The sequence below is a fragment of the Narcine bancroftii genome, chromosome 8 (assembly GCF_036971445.1).
Source record: "Narcine bancroftii isolate sNarBan1 chromosome 8, sNarBan1.hap1, whole genome shotgun sequence".
In the NCBI taxonomy this organism is placed as follows: domain Eukaryota; kingdom Metazoa; phylum Chordata; class Chondrichthyes; order Torpediniformes; family Narcinidae; genus Narcine; species Narcine bancroftii.
In genome coordinates, this window is record NC_091476.1 from 71,268,077 (window position 1) to 71,288,780 (window position 20,704).

Sequence of the window (20,704 nt, forward strand, 5' to 3'; positions counted from 1 at the left end):
TTGATCCACTTCCCGTCTTAATCTCGATTTATGCCCCCCTACTTTGAGGGGTAGAGGCTGCTTCCTTAAGACAGTCACTGCCTTTTGTAGATGTCCTCGATGGAGTGAAGACTGGTGTCTGTGATGTTGCAGGCTGAATTAACAGCCTTCTGGAGTTTTTTATTGCCCTGAATGTTGGCATCTCCATACCAGGTGGTGATGCAGCCAGCTGGAGTGCTCTCCACAATAGACCTATAGAGGACGTCACACACTGTGCAACTCTGAGATACTTTTTCCTGCAGGCTAGGCAGAATTTCTATTTATCAGTAATGTAACCACATACAAAAGAGAGAAATATACATAAACTGACTATGCCAATTCAGAAAAAAAAATTCAGTAATAAATAATGTGCAATGCGTCCTTAAATGAATCCCTGATTGAGTTTGTCGTTGAGGTGTCTGATGGCGGAGGGGTAGCAGCTGTTCCTGAACCTGGTGGTGCGAGTCTTGTGGCCCCGACACCTCTTTCCTGGTGGCAGCAGTGAGACCAGAGCGTGTGCTGGGTGGTAAGGATCCTTAATGATCGCTGCTGTTCTCCGACGGCAGCATTCCACGTAGTGACAGCTCATAATAACTGGATTATTTAACTGTAAAGAATTAAATTAGACATTTAAGAAGTACTAATGTCACGTGCTGGAAATAAAAAACAAAGAGAAGGAGGACTAATTAAGGAGTCAGCCATTGTTAAATTACCCAGCCCCTCCCCCCCACAAAATATTCTCCAGGTGGTTGGGAAAAGCCATGGGGAAAATATTACAGACTGTGCCATTTCCTGATTCTCCAACGCTGCAGGTGTGGGGCTAAAGAACGAGATGATGCTGTTCGTTATGAGTAGGGCTCATCAGTCTACCTTCCCCACCAGTCAACGCAATCTTTCGGGATCGTTGTCTGAAGAGGGCGCACAAAATCATGGAGGACCCCTTCCACCCTGCACACAGCGTCTTTCAGCTGCTCCTGTCGGGGGAAGAGATACAGGAGGATCAGAGCCAGCACCACCAGGCTGAGGAACAACTTCCCACGGGCATTGAAAATGCAGAATGACTAAAGGAACTAACCATCCGAGACTCATATTCATGAAAAAGTCTATTGATTTATTTATATGGATGAATACTTGTCCTGCATATGTGTTGTTTGTCTGTATGTGTGTTATGTCTGGTTGTGTGTCTGTGTGTTTTGCACCGAGAACCGGAGAACGCTGTTTCGTCGGGTTGTACTTGTACAATCAGATGACAGTAAACTTAATATCTGTGATGGAAAAGGTAGTGAAGAACATTTGATCATAAAACAGGATTCAGGGATCCTCTCCCAGTTTATTCCCAGTGTGTTTTTTTTTGCAAGAATGCCAGAATGTACAAGCACTACACCTAACACGCCCAAGCTTGTGCCTAGTTGACTGAATAAATGATATTGAATTCATTAGCACAGGGCAGCAAGGTTAGCATAGCAGTTAGTGGAATGCTATTGCAGCGCCAGCAGCCAAAGTTGTCTCTGCTGCCGCAATAGAGTGAATCTCCCAGTGGCCATCCATTTCAATTCCCTGCCCCGTTCCTTGCTGACATGTCTGTCCATGGTCTCATGCACCGCCAGGCTGAGATCACCCGCAAATTGGAGGAACAGCACCTTATCTTCTGTCTGGGCACCCTCCAACTGGATGGCATGAACTTCTCCATTAGCTGCCCGCTACCCATCTTTTCCGTGCCTCCTTTTTTCTCGCTTTGTTTCTGTCCTTTTTCCCTCTGTCTCCTATCACAGAGCCAAAAACGAACCCTCCCCCACCTATAAATTCCTCTCCTGCCTTCAAATCATATCCAATTAACACCTTTTGGTTGTTCCCTTGTCACCGGCTTTTTTAATGTAGGCCCCTTGCCTACTTTTTGCTCACACCTTGGAGAGGGGCTCAGGCCCGAAATGTCATTAATAGATCTTTACTTCTTGTGGACGCTGAGTTCCTCCAGTATTTCTGTGTTTTTAGTACAATCACAGGGTCTGCAAACATTCATCTTTTACTCCAGGTTCCAATCCGCCCACTGGCCTCCCCATGTCTGCATGGGTTTCCTCTGGTCAATCCAGTTTCCTCCCCCCGCCCACATTGCAAAGACATATAGGATCGGTCACAACTGGGTGATGCAGACTCATGGATCGGAATGGTCATCTCTAATCTCTTCTTTCTTTGGCTTGGCTTCGCGGACGAAGATTTATGGAGGGGGTAAAAAGTCCACGTCAGCTGCAGGCTCGTTTGTGGCTGACAAGTCCGATGCGGGACAGGCAGACACGATTGCAGCGGTTGCAGGGGAAAATTGGTGGGTTGGGTGTTGGGTTTTTCCTCCTTTGCCTTTTGTCAGTGAGGTGGGCTCTGCGGTCTTCTTCAAAGGAGGTTGCTGCCCGCCAAACTGTGAGGCGCCAAGATGCACGGTTTGAGGCGTTATCAGCCCACTGGCGGTGGTCAATGTGGCAGGCACCAAGAGATTTCTTTAGGCAGTCCTTGTACCTTTTCTTTGGTGCACCTCTGTCACGGTGGCCAGTGGAGAGCTCGCCATATAACACGATCTTGGGAAGGCAATGGTCCTCCATTCTGGAGACGTGACCCATCCAGCGCAGCTGGATCTTCAGCAACGTGGACTCGATGCTGTCGACCTCTGCCATCTCGAGTACTTCGACGTTAGGGATGTAAGCGCTCCAATGGATGTTGAGGATGGAGCGGAGACAACGCTGGTGGAAGCGTTCTAGGAGCCGTAGGTGGTGCCGGTAGAGGACCCATGATTCGGAGCCGAACAGGAGTGTGGGTATGACAACGGCTCTGTATACGCTTATCTTTGTGAGGTTTTTCAGTTGGTTGTTTTTCCAGACTCTTTTGTGTAGTCTTCCAAAGGCGCTATTTGCCTTGGCGAGTCTGTTGTCTATCTCATTGTCGATCCTTGCATCTGATGAAATGGTGCAGCCGAGATAGGTAAACTGGTTGACCGTTTTGAGTTTTGTGTGCCCGATGGAGATGTGGGGGGGCTGGTAGTCATGGTGGGGAGCTGGCTGATGGAGGACCTCCGTTTTCTTCAGGCTGACTTCCAGGCCAAACATTTTGGCAGTTTCCGCAAAGCAGGACGTCAAGCGCTGAAGAGCTGGCTCTGAATGGGCAACTAAAGCGGCATCGTCTGCAAAGAGTAGTTCACGGACAAGTTTCTCTTGTGTCTTGGTGTGAGCTTGCAGGCGCCTCAGATTGAAGAGACTGCCATCCGTGCGGTACCGGATGTAAACAGCGTCTTCATTGTTGGGGTCTTTCATGGCTTGGTTCAGCATCATGCTGAAAAAGATTGAAAAGAGGGTTGGTGCGAGAACACAGCCTTGCTTCACGCCATTGTTAATGGAGAAGGGTTCAGAGAGCTCATTGCTGTATCTGACCCGACCTTGTTGGTTTTCGTGCAGTTGGATAATCATGTTGAGGAACTTTGGGGGACATCCGATGCGCTCTAGTATTTGCCAAAGCCCTTTCCTGCTCACGGTGTCGAAGGCTTTGGTGAGGTCAACAAAGGTGATGTAGAGTCCTTTGTTTTGTTCTCTGCACTTTTCTTGGAGCTGTCTGAGGGCAAAGACCATGTCAGTAGTTCCTCTGTTTGCGCGAAAGCCGCACTGTGATTCTGGGAGAATATTCTCGGCGACACTAGGTATTATTCTATTTAGTAGAATCCTAGCGAAGATTTTGCCTGCAATGGAGAGCAACGTGATTCCCCTGTAGTTTGAGCAGTCTGATTTCTCGCCTTTGTTTTTGTACAGGGTGATGATGGTGGCATCACGAAGATCCTGAGGCAGTTTACCTTGGTCCCAACAAAGCTTGAAAAACTCATGCAGTTTGGCATGCAGAGTTTTGCCGCCAGCCTTCCAGACTTCTGGGGGGATTCCATCCATACCTGCTGCTTTGCCACTTTTCAGTTGTTCGATTGCCTTATATGTCTCATCCAGGGTGGGAACCTCATCCAGCTCTAGCCTTAGGGGCTGTTGAGGGAGCTGGAGCAGGGCGGAATCTTGGACTGAGCGGTTGGCACTGAAAAGAGATTGGAAGTGTTCTGACCATCGGTTGAGGATGGAGATCTTGTCACTGAGGAGGACTTTGCCGTCTGAGCTGCGCAGCGGGCTTTGGACTTGGGGTGAGGGGCCATACACAGCCTTTAGAGCCTCGTAGAAACCCCTGAAGTCGCCAATGTCCGCGCTGAGCTGGGTTCCTGTGTGAATTACATTCACACAGGGTTTTCTTGAAGATAATCCCTGCGACGACCCCCAGCGTGAATATGTTCTGGCAAACTTTATAACTGCTATCAGTTAGGATCATCTCACACATTCTCAAGCCTTCATTTTCATTAGCATTTTTCTGTTGTCCGTAATTCTCAGTAAAGGGTGTTTTATTTTAAATTTAGACACACAGCACAGTAACAGGCCCTTTTGGCCCAAGAGCCTGTGCCGCCAAATTACTCGCTCCCGTCGCTCGCTTTCTCACACACTGCTTTGAGGGGAGCACTGGGCCTCGGTAATCAGACTTTGTTCAACGAACGTGATCATCGAGGCCCAGCGCTCCCCTCATTGCACTGTGGGAGATGGAGGGAGTGATTGACAGGAAGAAGGGAAGCAGCGATTGACAGGAGTGAGGGAGGGACCCTTGAGTAAATTGAATGAAGTAAATACACTAGAACAAATTTTTCCTGAAATCTCACGCTAAAAATTGGTGGGCGGGGGTGGGGGGATCCTATATGTCGTTAAATACGGTCCTACATTATTTTAGGTAACTAACCTTTTGTGCACGCATTAATTTCCTTTGTGCGCTGGTAGTAAAACGCTTGCGTCTGCACGCACACAGCTTAGAGGTAACAGTGGAAAACAGACTCAACGGGCTGAATGGCCTGCTACTGCTCCTATATTTTATGGTCTTATTAGGAAGGTGTTGCCTTCCCTTGCAAAAGGCAAAATTCACTCATGATAGACTAGGGAGGAGGATGTCATAACCAGATTTAATCAGTTGTTCTGTGACTCAAGCAATTCAAAATACTCACATTTCTAACCAACCCAAACATACTTTAAATTGAGGTGTTGCAATAACCTTTTGTGTGGCCTGCAACCTCTTAGCATGTGAAACAGCTCAAAAGTCACATTCCTGGACTAATCTATTCATCTTTCTATGTGTGCGACATGAAAATGATCATTGAATCATCATGTTTTTCCTCCCTTATCCTAACCCTGACCTCACCTTGTCTTTGAAGCTCTTCACAACAAACCATTCCCATGTTGCCCTTTGAATCAATTAATGCTGTTCAAAACTCTCCTGGTAACTTATTCCAAGTACTTGAATTGTTGAATTTTAGATTTGCTTCCAAAAAAAATACAGTATTTTTATTAGCTATAAAAATCGACAGGCAAATGCATTGACTTTAATTTTCTGTAACTGCAACAAAATCCAAGTTGGTCGTGATAAAAAGCAACACATGCACGTTCGAGGATGTCTTGTCGCATTTTTACTCTTGCGGATTATTTTCACCCAAAACCACTCATATCACTGACTAGCGTGTTCATTTATGGGCACACACACCTTATCTTTCGTCTGGGCACCCTCCAACCGGATAGCATTAGCACTGACTTCTCCAGTTTACGTTAGCCCCTCCCCCATCAATCCCTATTTCTCCTTTTCTCTAGCGTGCGCGCTATCTCCCTTCCATTTTCCCTCTGTCTCCTTTCCCCAGCTCTGGATTTTGTTTTTGTTCAGGCACCTGTCTGCATTTTACTCATATCTTGAAGTGCTCAGGACCGAAGCATCGGTTATATATCCTTCCCTCTCATGGATGCTGCAAGACCTGCTGAGTTCTTCCAGCGTTTCTGTTTTCACAGTGTCTGCATTTCTACATTTTCAATGCAAGATTTTAAAAGCAAAATGGTTGACCCAAAATATATTACCAGTACAGAGTTTTATCATTATAAAATAATATGAGGATTTATATTCATCATGGCCTGGTATGGGGGCACCAATGCCTCTGAGCAGAAAGCCCTGCAAAAGGCAGTGGACACAGCTCAGTACATCACAAGCAAAACTCTCCCGACCATCGAGGAAATCTACCTGGGACGCTACTGTCAGAAAGCAGCAGCGATCATCAAGGATCCACACCACCCAGCACACGCTCCGTTCTCACTGCTGCCATCAGGAAAGAGGTATCAGTGCCATAAGACTCACACCATCATGTTCAAGAACAGCTCCTCCGTCAGCAAGAAACTCAATCAGGGACTTGTTTAAGGACTCTGACTTTGCACATTATTTATTACTGAATATTTGTTTTCTGTATTGCACAGTTTGCTTACATTTATTTCTTCATTTACATTTCTCTCTTTTCTTGAGTACGGTTATTTTGCACTCTCGATAAGTAGAAACTGTCTGGCCCACAGGAAAAAGAATCTCAGGGTTGTATGTTATGTACTCTGACAATAAATCTGAACATTATAGAAATCTTCACGCCTGGTTACCTAACTGCAGCATACTTTTGCTTTATAGCGGTTGAGGTGATGAGAATTCTCTCTGTGGAATTCACAAATCAAGTCCAAAAAAATAAATGTACAGAATAAAAATTTGCTATTATGGAATTTATTTGAGGGGGAAAAATAACAAAATAATCTCAACGTAAGAACATATTTTTGTCAAGGGTTAACGGTACAGAGCAGAAGTTCAAATTCAAGTTTATTTATCACCCAATTGTACAAATACAACATGATGAAACAGCGTTCTCCGATCCCAGTGTAAAACATTGCAAACACGCATACAAACATCAAACTCAAACCGACGAATGATACCGTATATCTGCACAGTAGGTATGAACAAATACAGGCATATCCTGTATGACACAGTTAATATGTTCCGGCAAGCTCAGAGTTATGGAAAACTGCACTGTTCAAAGCATTATTACAATGAACTTTAATACATTCCAACCCTATAATTATTTAATGCTAGGGTTTGCGTCAAATTGCTCTCATAGGATTGGAACCACCGCCGAGACATGTCTCTCTGACACTGTTAAATTGCTGTTTTAATTGAACATCCAGCTCGTCCCAATCTTTCAGGATCATTAACTGATCATTGTTCTGTTCGCTGATATTCAGACTGCTGCCTCGCAACTCTCTCCGAACCTTGTGTTTTACACCAGATCGGGAGAGGAGGGTGAATCACTAGGCATTTTTAATTTATCAGAAATCTCCCCATAATGTTTGCAAGCTGCTTTTGAATACCATGAAACAAGCTGCAAACTGTGGACCAGGACTCAATCTTGCTGCATCAGACAGAGATGGGGAAAAAAAACAGATTCCCATCAGTGTAAGGCAGCATGCTACAGGATAGTGCAGGGAGCCTGATCACAGTGGGGTCAACAATAACTTTCAACACAGCCACTGAATGCTCTCTATTCCAGCGCCTATATTTCAAATATTTTAGAATCTTGCAAAATATTACAAGGTGGTTTAAATAGCAACAAGAATAAAACTTTAACATTGCAAATTTAAAACTGCGGGTCAAGAATTTGAGACCACATTCTATCAAAACCCGGGCTTTTTGAAACTGTGTTGTATATCTGTATAAAAATAAATGCATATTATTGTTAAATAAATAGTGGAGTCACAGAGGGTTTGTATGAGCAGTTACCAGTCATTCAGACACAAACAGTCCATAACCTGGGGTTCATATTAATCTAAATTCTTAATTGACCCTTGCAGATGCTGGAGAATCAGATTCAGGTCCGCCAGAAGGAGTTAGAGGAGCTGAAGCACCAGGCACAAGAACTGGGCCAAGAGGATGCTAATGTGGTGGAGATGGATGGCAAACAGAGAAGAGTGGAAGAGAGATTCCAGGAGCTGCTGAGACCAGTGCAAGAACGACGCAGAAATCTTATGGCTTCCAAAGAGGGCCATCAGTTCAACAGGGATTTGGAGGATGAAATTGTAAGTTCCTAAAATTTGGCTTGTATCCATACTCCCATTTCGTCACAACTTTGGGGAAACAAGATTAGTGTAGCGGTTAGTTCAATGCTTTTAAAGCGCTAGCGACCCGAGTTTGAATCAGTTGCTCTCCATAAGGAGCTTGTTCCATTTCTTTGTGTCTGGGTGGGTTTCTTCCTGGTGCTCCTGTTTCTTCTCACCCTTCAAAAACGTACTGGGGAGGTGCAGGTAATTGGATGTAATTGGGAGGCACATGGGTCAGAAGGGCTTGAAGCAGTAAATTTTAATTTTAAATTTGACGTACAGCACAGTATAACAGGCCTTTCTGGCCTATAAGCCCGTGCTGCCAATTACACCCAATTAACCTACAATCCCTGTACATTTTGAATGGTGGGAGGGAACAGGGAGCACCCGAAGGAAAATCACATGGACACTGGAAGACAGCATGGGATTCGAACCCAGGTTCTTGGCGCTGTAATAACATTGAGCTAACTGTACCTCCCAGTTGTCAGATGTTTGTGAACCTGTTCATCAGGTTGATTCCAGAGATGGGGGGGGGGGGGGGGGTTAGCCGTAAGAGGAGAAATTTGCTGTACACGCTGGAGTTCAGAAGGATGAGAGGGGGTCTTAGAGAAATGTATAAGATTATGAAAGGCATCGATAAGATAGAGGTAGCAAAGTTGTTTTCATTGGTGGGAGAGACCAGAACTAGGGCACATAACCTCAAGATTCAGGTTAATAGATTGAGGACAGAGATGAGGAGGGACTGCTTTTCCCAGAGGATGATGAATCAATGGAATTTGCTGCCCATTGAAGCAGTGGAGGCGACCTCAGTAAATAGATTTAAAAAAAGGTTGGATAGATTTTTGCATAGCAGGGGAATTAAAGGATATGGGGAAAAGGCAAGTTGCTGGAGGAGCCTATCATCAGATCAGATCCATGATCTCATTGAATGGTGGAGCAGGCTTGACAGGCTGGTTGACCGACTCGTGCTCCTACTTCTTATGTACTTCCAGATGTATGTCAATAAAATTTGAAGGACAGATGTGTTATTCAAAGTAGAGCTGGATTTATATTTGAATAAAAGATTCAGGGTTAAAGGGTGCGGAAGATGTTTGCTCCTGCATTTCTGTCTTTTTATTTACTTGCAGCCGTACTGATGTATTTTGTTTTACTGTTAACGTGTCTGTAAAAAATGGAGTAGTGCAGTAGAATTTTAGCTAAACTTATTTTAAGTTGCTTTGAAAATTTGTTGGGGATCTTGTAAAGCAAACAACCAGTTAATACTGATCTGATCTAATCCCTCTCCTTGTCCTTCTCCCTCCAGCTGTGGGTCAATGAACGTATGCCACAAGCAACTTCAACCGACCATGGCAACAACCTGCCAACCGTGCAGTTGCTCATTAAAAAGAACCAGGTGAGTTGAGAGCAAGTCATGGTCGTTCCTTGAACAATCTCTCCATTCTCGAACAAGACCTGGTAAGCAGCTGGTCCCGTACATCTGTTTCTCACCAATATCAAGTAACAGCCCTCATCTGCCTTGACTTACAATGTGCAACCTTTGCTCTGTTAAGCAGCCAGTTGCAAATTATTCTGATCTAGCTCATCTGAATCAGAATTTATTGTCACAAAATTCATCGCAGCAACATTAAGGATTTAAACATTGCAATCAAATACATTTTAAAAAGAACTATTTCTTCTTTAATGATAGTTTCAAGCATTTTCCCATCTACAGATGTTAATCTAACTGCTCTTTAGTTCCTTGTCTTTTGCCTACATCCTTTTTTGAATGGGATCTTCCAATCTACTGGGACCTGTCCAGAGAATTTTGGCAAATTGTCACCAAACTGATTCCATCTGCATTGAATTCGTCCATCGTTATTGAATGAAGATCTACCGGGACCAATGCCTGAAGAGGGCGCACAAAATCAGTGAACTGGTGCGGACTCGAAAGGCCAACATGGCCTGTTTCCGCTCCGTAAATGGTTATATGGTTAAGAGAAAGAAAGGTCAAACTTCATATAGCAAAGATAAAGGATACATTACCAACGTTTCAGGCTTGAGCCCTCCATCAAGGAATGGAAAGTGCAGTTGTGTCTGCAGATTATTGTCCATTCGGAAATCTGATAGCGGAGGGCAAGAAACTGTCTTTGTGCCGCTGGGTGTTCATCTTATAAATTTGGACACACAGTATGGTAACAGGCCATTTCAGCCCACAAGTAGATGTGCCCAATTTACATCCAATTAACCTGCACCCCTGGTACATTTTGAACGGTAGGAGGAAACCGGATCCCCCGGGGAAAACCATGCAGACACTGGGAAAACATACAAACTTCTTACAGACAGCACGGGATTCAAACCCCATTCCCGATTGCTGGTGCTGTAAAGGCGTTGCGCTAACCGCTTCATCAACCGTGCCTCCCCAGCTCCTTCCTGTACCTCCTTCCCGATGGTAGCAGTGTGAAGAGGGCATGGCCTGGTTGGTGGGGTCCTTGAGGATAGAGGCTGCTTTCTCAGGATATCCTCAGTGGAGTGAAGCCTGGTACCCATGATGATGCTGGCCAAGTTCACAGCACTCTGAAGCCTCACCCTGTCCTGTGCATTGGTAATGGTCAGGATGTCCAATTTGCATTGCCTTTCTGTCACTTCGATGTATCAACCAATCACGAGGACAGGATATATGTGCTTTCATTAGGTAAAATAGCAAGTTGCACATTGATCACTCAAACTGCTTTTTAAAGGATGTGGTGTACAGGCAGTCCCCAGGTTACAAACAAGTTCTATTTCTAAGTCGTTCAAATTTGTAGGTAAGTTGGAACAGTTCTTATTTAGCATCACTTAGTCATAGTACAGAACGACTCTGATTATCCGAAGTGGTTGGGACCAGGCCTATGTCAGATAAATGGTTTTTTTGGAGAACTGGTCGTTTTTTAAAGCAGCCCAGTAGCAACAACAAATCACTTGTAACAGTGTTTAAACAACAACAAACAACAAGGAAAAACTTGTTAAGCATTAAAATAATGTTTAATTCTCACTGCCACCAATCACTGAAATGGATCCACCGAGGCTCTGCTCATGTCGGGAGCCCGAGGTTCCTGCTTCTGCCCGGGAGCTTGAGGTCCTCACTGCCGCCAGCAGTCCGACATCCTCACTGCCGCCAGCAGCCCGAAGTCCTCGCTGCTGCCAGCAGCCGAGGTCCGCTGCTGCTGCCAGGAGCCCGAGATCCACTGCTGGGAGCCCAACATTCTCGCTGCCATCGGCAGCCTGATGTACCCGCTGATGCTGCCATGAGCCTGAGGTCCACTGCTGCCAGTGGGAGCCCGATGTTGCCAGTCAGTTCAGCTCCGAAAGATTTTCAGACAAATAAGGATTTCTGATTTCTGATTTGCTTCAAATATCTTCACTTATCCAAAAAAAATTTTAAATCGGATAATTGAGGTTTTTGGAGAATCCGACTTTGGATAATTGGAGTTGTACTGTATATAATCCAGATACTTAGTAATATTTACATTTCATTGCAATAAAAAACCATGATCAAAAGTTAACACTTACTCTCATTCCATCGAAGTCTTCGCATTCTGGAAGGGGCATTCGTGAGCATGATGAATTAGGGAACAATTTGTTGGTAAGTACAGGTTGTCCGCTAGTTGGATGTTCTAATCCAGGGACTTCCTGTAGTGCTGCTAGGAGAGCAGCTACTTCACTGCTCAAGCGATCTAGGTTCAATCTGGGCCCAATGGAATGTCGGCCTTCATTGCCAGAAGGATTGCATTCAGGATCAGCAAGGTTATGTTGCAAATGTACAAGGTACTGGTGAGGCCACATCTGGAGCACTGTTCTCGTCTCCTTACTTGAGGAAGAATGCACTGGCTTTGAAGGCTGTGGTTCACCAGGTTGATTCCAGAGATGAAGGGGTAGTCAATGAGGAGAGGTTGAGTCATCTGAGGCTGAACTCGCTGGAATTTAGAAGAATAATTATATACATTTCTATGTATATAATTATGAAAGGCATAGATTAGATAGAGGTGGGTAAGCTGTTCCCATTGGTAGGGAAGCCTAGAATTAGGGGACATAGCCTCAAGATCTAGGGTAGTAGGATGGAGATGAGGAGGAACTGCTTTTTCCAGAGGGAAGTGAAACCATGGAATTCACTGTCCATTGAGGCAGTGGAGACAACCTCATTAAGGTTGAATACAAAGTAGGAAAGTGGAGAAATGGCAGGTCGGTGGAGATTAGCCTATCATCAGATCAGCTACGATCTCAGTGAATGGCGGAACGGCCCAGATGGTCTACTCTTGCTCTTATTTTTCCTGTTCAATCGCAGAACAGTGATGACACCCTCCGTGACTTCCTCATTCAGTCCTCTCTCTCTATGAATTGCCCTGTTGTGACCGCAGGAAATGCTATGCTTGGACCTAAGTATCCTCCCTCCAATTGGGGCCCCAAATTGTTCTTCCAAGTGAAGCAACACTACGCTTGTGAATTTGCAGGGGTCATTGACTGGATCCAACGGTCCCGTTGTGACCTCCTCTATGTTGGAGAGACTGTACGCAGGCTGGGAGATCATTTCATTGAGGACCTCGGTGACAGGGATCTCCCAGTAGCCACCCATTTCAATTCCCAGCCCTGTTCCCATGCTAACATGTCTGTCCATGGTCTCATGCACTGCCAGACTGAGACCACCCACAAATTGCAGGAATATCACCTCATGTACCGTTTGGGCACCCTCCAACCGGATGTCATTGACATCGACTACTCTGGTTTCTGTTCGTACCCCCACCCCTCCTCTCCCCCAGTCTGTGCGGCTCCAGAGGCAGGGGGAGAGCTGGAAGTGGATCTATGGACCCTCAGTGTCTCTGAAGGGCCTCTCTTTTGCATCTTTCTCTCCTGATATAAGGGGCACCTGGCAATGCTCATGTCAACACTTTATTTGCCTTACAGCAGACAAAACTTGGACATACAATTCATCGCCGAATAGCCAAAATGGTTGGGATGGGGCTTATATCAGATGAACGATATTTTCAGAGAACTGATCATTTTTAATAAACAGCCCAGTAGCAAGAGCAAATCACTTGTATCATTGTTTAAACAACAACAAACAAGGCAAGGCCTTTTAAGCATTAAAATAATGTTTAATTCTCTCCAAAAACTGCTAGCCGCGCTGATCCCTGATATGTCCCAACCGCCGAGCACCGGCACAAACCCACAGCTGCTAGTGATCCCCGGGGAGGCTTCCCAGGCTGGTGGAACACTCACTGGCAAGGTTGCGGGCTCCTGTCTCCCTGGTCACCGGAGCTCTCAACACCGGAGGCCCAACTCCGAATCCTCTCCTAGGCCCTACCGCACATGCACACCAGGGAGTCCGGTGTGCATGGGTAGTAGGCCGAGGAGGTGGTTCGGAGTCAGCGTCGGGAACTCCGCTGTACCAAGAAGGGAGAGGTAAGGAAGGGGAGAGAGGGAAGGAAGGGGAGGGGAGGGAATGCCACTGAGCCCAAGGTCCCCGCTCTCCTTGATGATGCTGGGACAAGGGATTCTTCTGACCACTTATGGCTGGGAGACAGCGGCGTGTAGTTTGAGAGGGCAAATTGAAGAGAAAAGTCAATAGAGGAAGGTAAAGAAATGGAAAGAGAGGGAAGGAAGTTACCTGAAATGAGGACAATCGTCCTAATTTCATGTCGGGTGAATTTTTTTAAGCCTGTGAGGTCACTTTGACTCCAAAAAGATATCGGATAAATGAGGATTTCTGATTGTTTCGGATATCATTATCTGAAAAAAAACGTTAAATTCCAATAAATGAGGTTTTCAGAGAATCTGATTTTGGATAATCAGAGTTGTACTCCGTGTCATTTTTATGTACAGTGCAATCCCAGTTATCTGGAATTCAAGTCTCTGGCAGCCTCAAGCAACTGGCAAAATAAAAGGTAAAAAAATACAAAAATTTTAAATTGGCGTCCCTCCAATTCACACAACCAGAATCTCAGGCAACCGGAAAATTCACTTATCTGGCATCTACCAATCCCCATAGGGGTTTTACTGTATAATTACATGACTTTAAAAGAAACCTATGAATCCATGAACTCCATTCACTGCTCTCTGCGGTTTCTTGCAGCCTTTGGTGGGGCAGTTCTGCAGCTGCAGAAAAATATCTCTTCTTGAGACACTGTTTGACTGATTGTTCTTTTTATGCAGAGTTGATCTGTATATTATATTCTAGATTGAGTTGGACAGCTAAGAGAATTGGATTATTGGGTTCTGGATGAAAGAACCATCTAATGATCAGTGGAGTAAAGTAGAGACAGAGACATACACACCAGCTACGGCGGGGAGTGCAGACCATTACAGCCTACAAAGTGAGGCTATAGATGGCTGCGATGCTTCATTACCTATTGAGCTGAACACCCTCTATGCCCGCTTTGAGACGAACCAAATGTTCCCTACTAGAGTCCTTGAAAAGGCTGAGGACCCTGTGATATCTGTCTCTGAGGGTGTTCTCCTGAGAACATTACTCAGGAGGGCGAACCCTCGCAAGTCATCAGGCCCTGACGGCGTACCTGGCGTGGTACAAAAAATATACGCCAACCCATTATACGGAGTGTTCACGGACATCTTCCACCTTGCATTGCTCCAGTCAGGGGTTTCCACCTTCTTCAGAAAGCGGGCTGTGGGCCACTACAGCGTCACAGTTAGTGTAGCAGTTAGCGCAATGTGTTAGAGCGCCAGTGACCTGAGTATGAATTTAAATTTTGTAAATTGCAGGAATTAACTAATTAAAGTGAATTTTACAGAATTAAAAACTACAATACTGATTTTTTTCAAATTATTTTACATGTTTGCACTGTCTTTTGTCTTTTTAAACTGTTTATTCTCAATGCATTAGTTATGCTTTTGAGCAATCGGAAAATTCGCATATCCAGCATCTACAATCCCCATAGGTGCCGGATACCAGGGATTTTACTGTATCTGTGATATGGGGAAGCAGTTGGCGACAGCTAAATTTTCACTTGGTTCTTAGACCCTGCAGAAGGAGATCCAGGGACACCAGCCCCGAATAGACGATATCGCAGAGCGGGGAGAGACAATGGCCAAAACAGGAGGCCTAGATTCTGAGGTGCTGCGAAGCCGCTTGGGAGACCTCCAGGAGATTTGGAAGCAGCTGCATGAAGAAACGGACAAACGCAATGGACGCTTGCAGGCATCTCAGAAGGCCCAGCAGTTCTATTTCGATGCTGCCGAATCTGAGGCTTGGATGGGGGAGCAGGAGCTTCACATGATGTCCGAGGAGAGGGCGAAGGTAGCAAAGAATCCAAAGATATATAGTTTACAGAAATACCTGTATTTTCCATATTCATTTGGTTCAATAGATACAAAATATATTTTCCAAACTAAGTTTAAATTTAGACATACACAGTAACAGGCCCTTTTGGCCCACGAGCCCATGCCACCCAATTATACCCAAATGACCTACAACCCCTGGTGTGTTTAGAAAGGTGGGATGAAAAGGGAGCCGCTGGAGGCAACACACGCAGACATGGGGAGAATGTACAAACTCCTTACAGACAATGCCAGATCCGGGTCGCTGGTGCTTTAAGCTAGCCGTGCTATCCGAATTATTTTGACCTTTTTAGTAATGAAAACAGGTAAGAGCTTGGATCGCTTCCTCTGTCCTAAGGTTTTCCATGATCTTAAAAACAGCATGTGACCCAGAGTGGGACTGTTTAAAATTACCCAAGGGTTAAACTTGAACTCATGTTCAAATACGACATTGCTGAATTGGATGTTGGACATCATAAGACGTAGGAGCAGAAATAGGCTATTCGGCCCATTGAGTCTGCCCCACCATTAGGTCATGAGCTGATCCATTCTCCCACTCAGCCCCACTGCCCGGCCTTCTCCCCATAATCTTTGATGCCCTGGCTAATCAAGGACCTATCAATCTCTGCCTTAAATACACCCTGGCCTCCACAACTGCCTGTGGCAACAAATTCCACAGATTCACCGCCCTCTGGCTGAAGAAATTCTCTCCTAAGCGGACGCTCTTCAATCCTGAAGTTGTGCCCTCTTGTCCCACCATACGAAACAACCTTTCGACATCTACTCTGTCCACGCCTTTCAACATTTGAAATGTTTCAATGAGATTCCCCCCCTCCTTCTCCTAAATTCCAACAAATACAGGCCAAATGCTGTCAAACACTCATCACATAAGAACAAATGAAGTGGAACTTATCTGATCTGGGACCCAGCAAGTTGATGGTGTCAAATGTTTTGGGGAGGGGATAAGGGTTGCTGAAAAAGACCTATGGACTCTATGGGGAGCCCTAGAACATTGCCCCATTCCCAAGAAGCCCCTCAGCTTTGATCCCCCAAGGGACCCCCTAAAATAAGGTCCTTTCTCAGTGAAACTCCAGCAAATGTAGATATAGTCTCAGAGAGCCCCTTAAAAGTCACCTTTCTTCCAGATAGCCACTGCAAATGATATCCCAGTCCCAGGAAATCCTGTAGAAAACATGGTCCTCTCCCAAGATGTTCTACAGTTCCTGTGAGCCCCTGCAAACACAGCCCTCTCCCAGGGAATTCTGCAAAACTAAGGAACTTCTGTCAGGATTTCCCCCACCTCTCTCACCCCACCCCTTCTTGGGAGGTCTTTATAGAGGTCGCCTCTCCCCCTGTTGAGTTATAAATATTGATGTAATTTCAGAAGCATTTATTCGTCCCAACTGTAGCTTTTAAAATTAACCCAAAAAAAAATTTGACAGAGATTGCAAACTCAGTGTGGTTTTATTTCCTGAATGGTATAGTAAAGCCTCTGTTAATCCGGAATCCATGCAACCAGCAGCCTCAAGCAACCGGAAAAAAGAAATTGCAGAAAATAAATAGGTTTTAAAAAAAAACGGGAGTTGAAAATTGGCATGCCTCGCTGTTATTTCGCCATTCACGCAACACACAATGTCAGGCAACTGGAAAATTCACTTATCTGGCATCTACCAATTCCCATAGGTGTCAGATACTGGGGATTTAAAAAAATTTTTGTCCAAAATTTAGACATACAGCATGATAACAGGTCATTTCGGCCTACGAGCCCATGCTGCCCAATTTACACCCTATTAACCTACGCCACCGGTACGTTTTGAATTGTGAGAGGAAACCGGAGCTCCCCTGGAGAAAATCCACACAGACATGGGGAGAACTTACAGGCAGCGCAATATTCGAACCCAGGTCCAGACCCATTCGCTGGCGCAGTAAAGGTGGTGCGCCAACAACCGTGCCACCCATCATACTAAAGTGAAATGATGGTTCTGTATAATTAATGAACTCATCTATTAGGGTTTTTCTGCGCCAGTCACAGCAGCTTTCTCAGCTAGTTCCCAATGATGGACTGCAGGCTGCCTTCGATTTGCTTGGCGTGCATCTGGCTTGTGAATTATTCTGCTGTTTCACTGCAAATGTCTTGTGTGCACAGGATGAACAGAGTGCATTGGCAATGGTCAAGAAACACCAGGTGGTGGAGCAGTCAGTGGAGGACTACGCACAGACTATCCACCAGCTCTCCAACCTGAGCAGGAACCTGGTGGCACACAGCCACCCTGAGAGGTGAGTGCCAACACTATAGAGTAATACTTTGTGCAATTCCTGTTTCAGAGGTACACCTGCCAATGCTCAGAAACAGAATTTATTGCCACAGACATGACACAAAATTTGTTGTTTTGCGGTAGATTACAGGTCCAACTATTCAAGCCAAGTTTGTTGTTGACTGGTTGTACAAGAACAACTGTTCTCCGGTCCTCGGTGCAAAACACGCAGACGTACAACCAGACAGAACACACATACAGACAGACAATATATATCCGGGAACTATTTCATCTGTACAATAAATAAATAAATATCGTTTTGTGAATATGAGAGTCTCGGAGGGTGAGTGTGAGCAGTTCCTTTGGTCGATTAGCGTCCTCACTGCCCGTGGGAAGAAGCTGTTCCTCAGCCTGGTGGTGCTGGGTCTGATCCTCCTGCATCTCTTTCCTGATGGGAGCAGCTGGAAGATGCTGTGTTTGGGGTGGAAGGGGTCCTCAATGATTTTGTGCGCCCTCTCCAGACAATGATCCTGGTGGGTGGGGGGAGGGAGACTCCAGTGATCCTCTCTGCCACTCATGTAGTGCTATGGATCAACCTCCGATCCATTTCTCTGCAGCAACCATACCACATTGTGATGCACCCGGCAAGGATGCTTTTGATAGAGCTCCTATAGAAGCTTGACATAATGGTGGCTGGTAGCCTTGCACACTTCAGTCTTCTCGAGAAGTGCAGTCGCTGTTGCGTCTTCCTGATAGGTGAGGAGATGTTGAGTGTCCACGATAGGTCACTAATTAAGTGAACTCCGAGGAACTTGGCGGTTGTTAATGTGTAGTGGAGGATGATCGTTCCTGGTCTTCCTGAAGTCCATGGTCATCTCCTTTGTCCTGTCCACGTTGAGACTCAGGTCATTACTCTCGCAGTATTTCACGAGGTTTTCCTCTTCTTCTCTAGACTGTAACTCATCGTTGTTGCTGATGAGGCCGACTACTGTTGTGTCATTTAGAAAATAAGTAAATTAGTGCAAAAAGAAGTGGTGTCTGTGCCTCATTGTGCAATCAGAAATTTGATGACGGAGGAGATGAAGCTGTTTTTGTGCCACTTAGGTGCTCATCTTCAGGCTCCTGTACCTCCTCCCTGATGGTAGCAGAGTGAAGAGGGCATGACCTGGATGGGGTGAAAACTGATGACTATGATGGCGCTGGCGGGTTCACAACTCTCCGTACTTTTTCTGTCCGGTGCATTGGTACCTCCATACCAGAGAGTGGTGCAGCCTTAGTGAATGTTTCCTAGAACATTACAGCACAGTACGGGCTCTTCAGATGTTGTTCTGACCTATATAAGCCTTCTGAACATCCATAACCTTTTATTTTTCTTGCATCCATTAGCCTGTCTAAGAGTCTTTTAAATGTCCTTATTGTACCAGCCTCCATCACTACCCCTGGCAATGCTTTCCATGAACCACCTACTCTGAGTAAAAAAACATACCTTTGACACCTCCCCTAAATTTTCTTCACCTCACCTTGTACAGATGTCCTCTGGTCTTTGCTACTCTCGCCCTGGAAAAACGGTGCTGGCTGTCCACTCTGTCAATTGCCTCTCATCCTTCTTCACGCCAAAGAGATAAGCCCCAGCTCTGGTAACCTTGCCTCATAAGACACATTCTCCTCTGCACCCTCTGCAAAGCTTCCATATCCCTCCTGTAATTGGGTGACCAGAACTGAACGCAATACCCCAAATGTGGTATAAACAGAGTTTTATGGAGCTGCAACATAACTTCTCAGCTCTTGAACTCATTCCCCTGGGTAATGAAGGCCAGTGTATTAGGAGTCTTCTTAACCACCCCATCAACCTGTGGCAACCTTGAGAGATCTGTCAATTTGGACCCCAAGGTCCCTCTGTTCTTCCCCACTGTTAAGGATCCTACCATTAGGGTTAGGGTTATCCATGTAGGGTCATCCCTAACCCTAACCCTAACCATGTATCCATGTACTCTGCCATCAAGTTTGACCTTCCAAATGCATCACTTCACACTTACCTGGATTGATTATCCTGAATCTTTTTCTTCAGGAATGCTGGGCTTGTAGGAGAGGGCAATTTCTTTTCAGTTATGGGAAATGGAGCCATGGGGCCGTGCACATGGGGTTTGAACGGGGTGTTGAGAACAGGCATGGTTCAGTCTACTGTTTCCTCATTGGTCATCTTCTGTCCCTTTTGATTATCTCTCCAACTTTGATACATTTTGCAAATGTTACCACATTTTACCTTTGACAGTTCAAAAAAAGAAACAAGAGTGTAGGTTAATTGGGCAGCAGGGACACATGTGCTGTATGTCTAAATTTTTTTAAAAGTTAAATTAATTGTATAAACTTTAAAAAAAAGTTCTCCTTAAACTTTTACCATTAACCCATGTCCTCTAGTTTTTAATTTCTCCTAACCTCAGTGGAAAAAGCCTACTTGCATTTATTCTGTCTATACGCCTCATACTTCTGTATACCTCTGTCAAATCTCCCTTTATTCTTCTCATTCCATATTATACTAGTCTGTAAGAATATGGAAAATTTAGCATTCCACACCAGCAGGTGACAAGACTGAAACGCTGTTCAGCCTCGGGCTGATGTATAGCAAGAAACATTCATTCCATGCAAGCACAGGCAACAAACATTTCCCACAAGAGAGAGTCTGACCACATCCCCACAATGTTCAGCATTGCAGAGTCCCCGGCCAAGTCAGTAGTTCTGGGTGAATGGATTCACCATTGACTAGAAGCATGTGGTCTATCCACGTAGGCGCTGTGCTTGCAAGAGAATTAGTGTCCTGTTGCAACCGATTCAGTTCCTGGCCACTGAAAGCCTTTCCACCATCTCCAAGGTCAAGATTCGTGCTTGACTGAATCCTGAATCCTGGCTCGGTCAAACTTCAGCAAGTCACAACATTTAAAGCAAAGCAGCTTTGATCTGCAACCCTTCGGTCTTCTTGTTCCTTCCCGCCACCCTGTGTCCGCCAAGTTTGCCAATTGCAAAATATCCTGTGGCTTCTTGATCTCCTAGACCGGGGACTTCTAAACCCTGGAATTCTCTCCCACTTGGCACTGTGGAAGTATCTTCATCACATCAACCGCAGCAGATCAATATGGTTCATCAGCTTCTCAGGGG

The 20,704-nt window shown here is 45.3% G+C and overlaps 1 protein-coding gene across 7 annotated transcripts in view; it reads left to right on the forward strand.

Annotated features, from left to right (window-relative positions):
• Window positions 1-20,704, forward strand: part of LOC138740832 (spectrin beta chain, non-erythrocytic 1-like) — a 393,831-nt gene that overhangs the window by 311,857 nt on the left and 61,270 nt on the right. For all 7 annotated transcript variants that reach the window (XM_069894022.1, XM_069894016.1, XM_069894017.1 and 4 more), the window contains 4 exons: window positions 7,764-7,988; window positions 9,313-9,402; window positions 14,998-15,276; window positions 17,443-17,573. In XM_069894022.1, coding sequence (XP_069750123.1) covers window positions 7,764-7,988; window positions 9,313-9,402; window positions 14,998-15,276; window positions 17,443-17,573 — 725 coding nt within the window. The remainder of the gene's footprint in view (window positions 1-7,763; window positions 7,989-9,312; window positions 9,403-14,997; window positions 15,277-17,442; window positions 17,574-20,704) is intronic.